Source organism: Cupressus sempervirens, chromosome 2, assembly GCF_028749045.1.
Source record: "Cupressus sempervirens isolate cs-2001-9-10 chromosome 2, ASM2874904v1, whole genome shotgun sequence".
In the NCBI taxonomy this organism is placed as follows: domain Eukaryota; kingdom Viridiplantae; phylum Streptophyta; class Pinopsida; order Cupressales; family Cupressaceae; genus Cupressus; species Cupressus sempervirens.
This window is the reverse complement of record NC_143119.1, coordinates 61,441,149-61,449,291: the sequence shown is the minus strand read 5'-3', so window position 1 is coordinate 61,449,291 and position 8,143 is coordinate 61,441,149. Positions and strand designations below refer to the sequence as shown.

Genomic DNA, 8,143 nt, shown 5'->3' with positions numbered 1-8,143 from the left:
GGAGTTGCGATAATCATAGCATTTGTTACACACAAAAAAATCCAAAGTATATCATATGGACGTAAAGTCTATAATCCTGAATGAAGTTCTGGAAAAGGAGGTCTACATCAAGAAACTTGGGGGATTTGAGAATGAACAAGGCAAGAACCAAGTGTGTAGCTAAAAAATGCCTTGTATGGACTAAAATAGGCACCAAGAGCATGGTATGAGAGGCTAGGCTCATGTCTGATAAAGATTGGGTTTGTAAGAACCAATGATAACTACAATCTATACATTAAGAAAGATTCAGAAACAAACCCATTGATTACATAAATCATCATTGATGATATCATCTTTGGTGGAGATGACAAGCCAAGTGTTGGCTTTGCTAAAGCCATGAAGAACGAGTTCGAAATATCTATGATTAGAGAAATCAAGTTCTTCATTGGACTTCAACTGTCCCAACTAAAAGGGGGTATCTTCATAGGGAAAACAAATTATGTCAAAGAAATACTTAAAACATTTGGTATGGAAGACACAAGATCGATAGAAAATCCAATGGAAAATGGTTGCAAGCTATCAAAGGAGGATGAAAGACCCGAAGTAAATGAGACACTTTAGTGGTCAATGATAGGTAAACTACAATATTTGGTACATAGTTGACTAGGTATAGTACAAGCAATCGAATTAGTGGCCAGATTCTCAACCAACTCAAAGGAGTCATATATGGTGATTGTGAAGAGAGTCTTCAAGTATCTAAAAGGTACCCAAGAGTATGGTCTATGGTATCCTCGCAAAGGAAACTTTGAACTCAATGTCTAATAGATGTTGGTTGGGCAGGGAACATAGATGACATGAAGAGCATAACTGGAGGTGCATTCTTCCTTGGAGGAAGGTTGGTTGCCTGGACCAACAAGAAGAGGAATATGTTATTACAGTTATGATTTGCACTCAAATTGTCTAGGTCAAACAACTACTTGAAGGAATCCAAGAGAAAATGGAGAAACCTATAGTTATCAATTTCGATAACACTAGTGCTATCAATACATCCAAAATTCTGGTCATGCACTCAAAGACCAAGCGCATATCCATCAAATACCACTTTCTGAGGGAACAAGTGCAAGAAAAAGAGGTTAGCTTTTGAATATGTACCAACCAAGGAGCAATTAGATGATATCTTCACCAAGCCTCTTCAGAAAGATATGCTTGAGTATTTGAGATATTAGGGCTATTATCCCTATCCAGTCTAAACTAAGCCAAACCAAGCCGACATCAATCCATGTTTAAGGAATGGATTACTCTCCAATTGGATTGATGGTAATGAAGGACTACTCCATAGGGGGAGTAATCAAGAAAGAAACCAACAAGGAAATATGATCACCTTTGGAATTGCTGTCAATGGGGGGGAAGTTGAGAGGAAGAAAATGTGTTGTACATGATCATAGCATAAAACTACACTATCTCAGGGGGAGACAACGGAGGAAGAAAAATGCACACACTTAATGCAAAAATTTCTAAAACAACTAATTGTTTCCATCAATACCAAAGGGGAAGATTGTTGGCCTAGCTGAAAAACTGGTAGACTTAGTCATCAAAGGTCTTGTTTTTGCTGGCAACATAAGTGAAGGGATCATGGACCAGTAGATAGGCACAACCAGTAAGGCACAACAAGATGCGACCCTAACACTCAAAATGAATCAAGAAATATGACAAGCACAGTGGAAGTGATGACAAAGGTGATCCACTTAGACAAAGCATGCCAAGTGAAGTCCACACAAGAAGAAGAAAGCCAAGTGGCAGAAATAGAAGACACAATAGCAAGGTGACTCAGTATGAAGAGCATAAAGCAAGATACATGTGACTACCTAGTCATGCAGAGGGTAAGAGTGCAATCAACATCATATTTAATGGTGATGGGAGAAAGGACTAAGGCACAATCGAAAGAATTCAAATTTGAATTCTTTACAACTAAAGTTAGTCACCAAAAACACATTGCACCTTTGACTCGTGTATGAACACGCCACCATCTAACAAGGGTGGTGCACCACATCAACGAGTGACTAAGTTAGTAATATGGAGGGAATTCAAAATTTGAATTCTTAGATCGACACTTCCAAACAAAGCAAGAAGAAGAGTATAAAGACAAATAAAGTTGAAAGGGAGAAGGTTAGATTGCCAAGCAAATAGCCTAAGAGCCAGAAGTGCCAAGGTAATGTGAAATCTCATAGAGTGAAGAAGATTGATCAGGGAGAGATCATCTTCAAGGAAGTGATTGTGCTGAGAAGAGGAAAGCGAACCCAAAATAATGCAAACAATATCATGTGCTCAAGTTTAGAGAGTAAAGCACACAAGTGACCAAATATTGAAGTTGCAGAGCCCAAAGAAGGCACAACACAGTTCTATGACTGGTCAAGCAATTGGAAGAGGTATCTAAATCAAGCTATGTTCAGTAGCTAAACTGATAAGTCTTAAGAAATTATTGTCCTTGAAATCGCCATGTCCTTGTTAGAAAAATTAAATACATTTCTAAAACACAACCCCATTTGAATTAGGTTTTGTTTCATATGGGCAAGCACTATTCGTAGATTTTCGTTTTCAGTCTTGCGACACACAAGACCTCAATTTACGTTTGAGCTTGAGACCCGCAGCATAACGATGAATTAGCATGGCTTCCTTCAAGGAGGTCATTAGTTCAAAACCTCGCATTGTCAATTTTAAAAATAAAAAAAACTTTGCCTCATTCCATATTATAGCCTACCTAGATTTACATAAAAAATGGAGCTGGAGTCACACTAAAAAATAGGATGATATTCATTGAAAATGTGCCCTGGTCCTTGCTATAAAAACGTATATATATTTATGAACCACAACCCCATTTGGAATAGGTGCCTATTTCAAATGGGCTCACTTTTCATAGATTTTGGTTCAAAGCCCCTTGACGTATAAAACTCTTATTTGTGTTTAAGCTCGAGTCCCAAATCAAAAGGCTACCCCATTCAATATTAGCAATGACTCCATTTTGTGGGTTTACATTTCAAAAAAATAGCCAAGTTTGAAAGTACCCCCATGGAATCAACTTCTTACACTGGCCTTTTAAAAATTAAGACAAATGTTTTAGTTATATTTACTTATTTAAAAATTAATTTATTTTACTTTTAAATTATTTTCCTTATTACATATACCATGACAAATTATATGTATCAATTAATTTGATAATATTATGATTATTAAATATTATTTGACATGTAAATAAGATGCAAGAGTTTTTGTTAGCATATTAGTGGACCATTCTATGTGGTAAAATATGAGCTCATCCAAGTCAATTTCTCCCAAGTCCTTTAGTAGAAAGGAATGTTGCATGAATATCACCAACCTTATTGTAGTTTTGTTACAAATACCCCCAATCTAGTTTTGTTACAAATACCCCCAATCACAGCTCTTAAAAGAACTCCAAAAAAAAAAAATATTAATAGTCCATCACAAATTTAAAAGAAAATACCTGTTTTCCCAACTAACCTAAGCATTAAAAGAAAGATTCTAAGAGCTTTCAGAAAAAGGAAATTCGCATGAACGGTACGCTTCAAACTTCACCGTGTATTTTTAGAGCAATCGTTAAAAAGAAGAATTAGTTTGTGGAAACGTAAAAGGAATTAAAAGGCTCATGCATCTTAGCCAACCCAAAAACCTTTAAAATGCGATGTCCAGTGTATATAGACCTTTTCGGAAATCCCGGTACGAAAAAAACCTTGTAGACAAAAGTTTTCTCTTTACAAGCTTCTAAAACCTGTGTAATTTGACTGAAAACTATACCAACAACAAAACAATTGTTTAAAATTCTATGGCTGTCCAATCGCTTGTTCATCAATCATTCGCCCAAGCCGCCTCTGGTGCAAAAGTCTCTCTTTTCCTTTTTTACACAAACAATACAATAGATTCCACCATTATTTCAATGACCCAATTAGCCCAAAATGTAAAGATTTACAGGCACGGAGCATTTGATTGCTTTATGAGAGGCGAATGGCAACAAAGAGTGAGTTCTAACTCCAAATCTGATTCGCACTGATCGGCATGAGCTGCTGGTGGCACTAATTCCTGTTGGTGGGTTACCAAATCCTTGGTCTCGGGTTCGAATCCCGCTCTGCTGATCTCCCTGACATAATTGCAATGATGGTGCTCATCAGATTCGCTGCTGGAATCGCTTGAAAGGAGACAATGGGGAGCGTTATTATCTGATTCCTCGCCTGGGAAAGACTGCCCCCACTGCAAATTGCAGACTTCGGAGGCGGCTTCTGCATCGGATAGTATGTGTGCAATGTCATTCATGGCCGGCAGCTTGGAGGCCTTCTTTGGTTGCTTGAATCTGCCCTTTGTTTTCACCTTGTGGAGCTCGTTTGCAATGGATTGCATCAATGCCGAAGGAGGAAGAAGAGGAGGATTTGTACTAGTTTTGTTGGTATTGGTATTGGTGTTGTTGTTATGTTCTGTGATGATCTGAAGGGCCTCTGATGGAGATCCTGTCATGGGGTGTATTGGGCAGCCTTTGAGTATGCTCTCCACTGCTGCCTGACATGTCTGCCAGTTGCCTGACCACAGAAGACCCACTGCTCCATATATGGGATTCACCATTCTCCCGCATGCCTCGTACAACAGAGACCTAAAGATAGCTGCAATACAATTCACATTAAAGAAAGCAGTTTTAGAACACAATTAAATGTCAATTTGTCATTTACACACAAAATTGTTTACAAGAAAAGAAGACTTGTTTTGTGCAAGAAGTTTTACTGGTGTCTTGCTATTGAAGCATTTTAAAGTAGATTGGGAAGAGACTAGCTCTCCTGACCTCATGCCAATAAAATAAGGCCGTGCCAATATAAATTTGAGAGAGTGGATTTCATCATGATAATGAATATAGGTTATGTTTAAATGAGTTTAGGAGAGTTCTTTGTGACCTCGTGAATGAAATAAGGTCATGATGTTAACATAAGAGTTTCGGAGAGACTAGACTTTGTGTGAATGAAGCAAGGATATGTTAATGAGTTTAAAATAGGCTAGACCTCTTTATTTCATGTCAATGTAACCTTGATCAAACAAACATGGATTTGGAAGAGACTAGTTCTAGTGTCATGTTGTGCCAATAGAAAAAGGCCATATCAATATGAGTTTGAGAGAGTGGATCTCATCATGATAATGACTCAAGGTCCCGTTAGTATGAGTTTAGGAGAGACTAGACCTTGTGATCTTGTGTCAATGAAACACCACCTTGTTTAGAAGATACTAGACCTTGTCGTACCAATAAAACAAGGTCAATGTTAACATGAATTTGGAGGAGACTAGAAATCTTGAATTTATGCCAATGAAACAAAATCAGATTAACGTGAATTTAGAAGACTCAATTAATTTGAAAGAGAGTAGGCCTCATAAGCTAATTTCTGCCACGAAAAGCTCTCTACAATAGAACCCCGTGACAAAATTATGGAAGAATATTGATATAAAAAGATGGGGAGGGTTTCTTTTTCTTCGAAGTACACAGACTTTTGTATCCTGAACCTTTGTGTAAGGAGATTATTTTAAGGATTTATGACAGAGGTAGCAAAGGTCAGGAATATGGGTAAAGCGTATGAATTAGTTTAGTCTAGGAGAACAGGTATATGTGCCACAACATGTGGTTTTTCAATGGGATGTCCTTGTTGAGTAAGGCGAGGATAACTCGAATATGGCTTTGCGTGCAAGATACCCAAATATTCTTCAATCCCAACAGTTTAGTTGCAGCATTTTTTTCAATAGTGGAAGCCGAATGATGGAATTCATAAGAGTGGAAGGATATTTCAAAATTCAAGGTATAAAAGAACACTGATCAATTTTGTTGGTTAGTACTTCAAAAGAGATATGGTGGCCGATGAAAGAACAAACATAGTGATTTACGCATCTTTGATGTCAAGGTTTTGTTGAAAGATGTCCATAGACAACACCATCATCCATCAAAAATATTGTGAATATCATTAAGGACCACTGTGAATGTCATTAAAGACTTTCAAGGAATACCAAGATGACTTCTATTGCAAGAAAAGAATATTGTCTGGCTTTGTATCCAAAATATCAAGTGGGTATGAGATCTGATGATAGTGGAATCCATTGCTATTTCTTTTTCCCAAATAATCCCACTCATTTCATGAATAAGGATTTATAAGATTAAGTTTGTAGAGTGGTATGGAAAGCTTTTCAACAACATGAGAAGGTATCTTTTTGAATCAACGTTTAAGATCATCATGATATTCTATGATCCAACAATCTATCATCAATACAATCGAGAGAATAAGGTAGAGAATAGAAATATAATTACCAGGCCTGAGATGTTGTGGGCCGGCGTTGATGAGGCTGGTGAGGCCAGCGCGGCCATAAAACTTTGCGAGGAAGACGGTAGCATTTGCTTGAGACTCGGCGTTCTTAATCCACTCCAAGCAGGGTCTTATACTGCAGTTTTCACTGCAACCCTTCCTCAGCACGCGGCATCCATTACAGCTCATCCTCATTCTCCCACCCCTCAGAAAATATCCTGCACCCATTAAACTATTCACGTTAAAAAAACCCATCTCCACAACATATATGCCAAGACAAAGGGAAAAAAAGGCCCTCACATGGAAAGAACAAAACCTCCTCGTTCCAGTGTGTTTAGGTATCTACCTTAAGTTTTCCGAGCGTTCGTTGACTGGATCGGTCTGCAAATCCCTTTGATCAGAGTCCTTTTGTGAAAGGCCAAGCGTGAGCATAGAAAAGGCTATGAATGAATGAATGTATCACGGCTCTAGAGAATTTGAGAACACGTGAAAGCTGTGAAGGGGAAAAAAGGTTGAGTGGGCAATTTCTGTGCTGGTGTCGCAGAGTATCGTACATGTGTCGGTGATCATAGCAGAGATTGGTAATGGCAAATGTGCAAATGAATGAGAAATGAGAAATGAGAAATTCCCACAATCCACCGGTATATAACGCGCTCTGTCCAAAGCCAAATGTCGGATCTTAGAACGCGTTCAACGCCCCTCGTTTATCACCTTTTAAAATAATAGGAAAGCGAAGTCCATGTCGCAAAAGTTGGAATGCTAAATTCCCTCGCAAAAAAGCTCCCATTGTTTGGGCAGTCGGTGGTTTTCCATTCTATTCGTAATTATTTGATCTTAATTTTTAAGTCAGATCTTGAATCTAATATTAATTTCAAAATAATAGAAATCTAAATATTTATTCTATGTAAGAGTTCTAAATCTAAATATAATCTTTAATCTCAATCTTAATAAAAACTTGGATCTAATCCTAATACTAATTTATGATTCATCTTTAATTCAAAATATTAACCTTTTATTTATTGAACAAAAGTATATAAAGTGAAACATAAGTTTTGAATCATATTCCTTAATTCTAATCACGACAAGATTTAACTGTGTGATTTTTGAAGCACCGGGACTTCTCGGGAGGTCACCCATCCCAGTACTACTCCAACTTGAGCGCGTTTAACTATGGAGTTTCCTCCATGGCTAAACCCAAAGCTTGCAACCTCATTTGCAAAACCTTCACCAAGTGTTGTGCCTTATGAACCATTCATTAGAAAGCCCCTTAAGCTCATCAATTGATAAGTAGGAGATAATTTCCACAGCAAGTCAAATTGTGATATTGCTATCAGGATTTAACTGTGTGATTTTTGAGTCAAACTCGTTGACCCATATTTCATTGACCCATATCTATTATTATTTCTCATTGTAACATAAATCTAAATATTTATTCTAACCCTAACTCTGACCACAACTACAATTATAACATGAATTCTAAATCTAATTATAATATTAATCTTAATAATCACAAGTCTAATCTTAATCTCTAATTTATAATTTAACCTTAATTCAAAACGCTAACCCTAATAAAAATCCTAATCAAAGCAAACAGATTTCCACAATCCATGAATATTGAAATGATTTCTGGGGAAGATTGTGTGAGAGTTTTTTCATCAAAACTCTCACACAATCTTCCCCAGAAATCATTTCAAAAATCCTAATTCTAATCATGATACTAGTTATGACTCTCACAATAATCCTAAAGCTAACCTTGTCCATAATACTAACCATGATATAAACTCATGTCCTAACCTTAATATTAATCATAACCTTAAATTGTAACCCTA

At 37.0% G+C, this 8,143-nt stretch overlaps 1 protein-coding gene across 2 annotated transcripts; it reads right to left on the bottom strand.

Annotated features, from left to right (window-relative positions):
* Window positions 1-3,661: 3,661 nt before the first annotated feature.
* LOC149571059 (LOB domain-containing protein 31-like) lies at window positions 3,662-7,001 on the bottom strand. Of its 2 annotated transcripts, none has more exons than XM_089812630.1 (3): window positions 6,661-7,001; window positions 6,320-6,532; window positions 3,662-4,643 (listed from the first exon to the last, which is right to left on the bottom strand). In XM_089812630.1, exons 2-3 carry the CDS (start codon window positions 6,507-6,509, stop codon window positions 3,958-3,960), a joined length of 876 nt encoding a protein of 291 aa, XP_089668756.1. In that variant the 5' UTR covers window positions 6,510-6,532; window positions 6,661-7,001; the 3' UTR covers window positions 3,662-3,957. The 2 variants fall into 2 exon arrangements, with proteins under 2 accessions (XP_089668756.1, XP_089668757.1); XM_089812631.1 differs by having other exon boundaries at window positions 6,615-6,992.
* Between the last annotated feature and the right edge of the window lie 1,142 nt (window positions 7,002-8,143).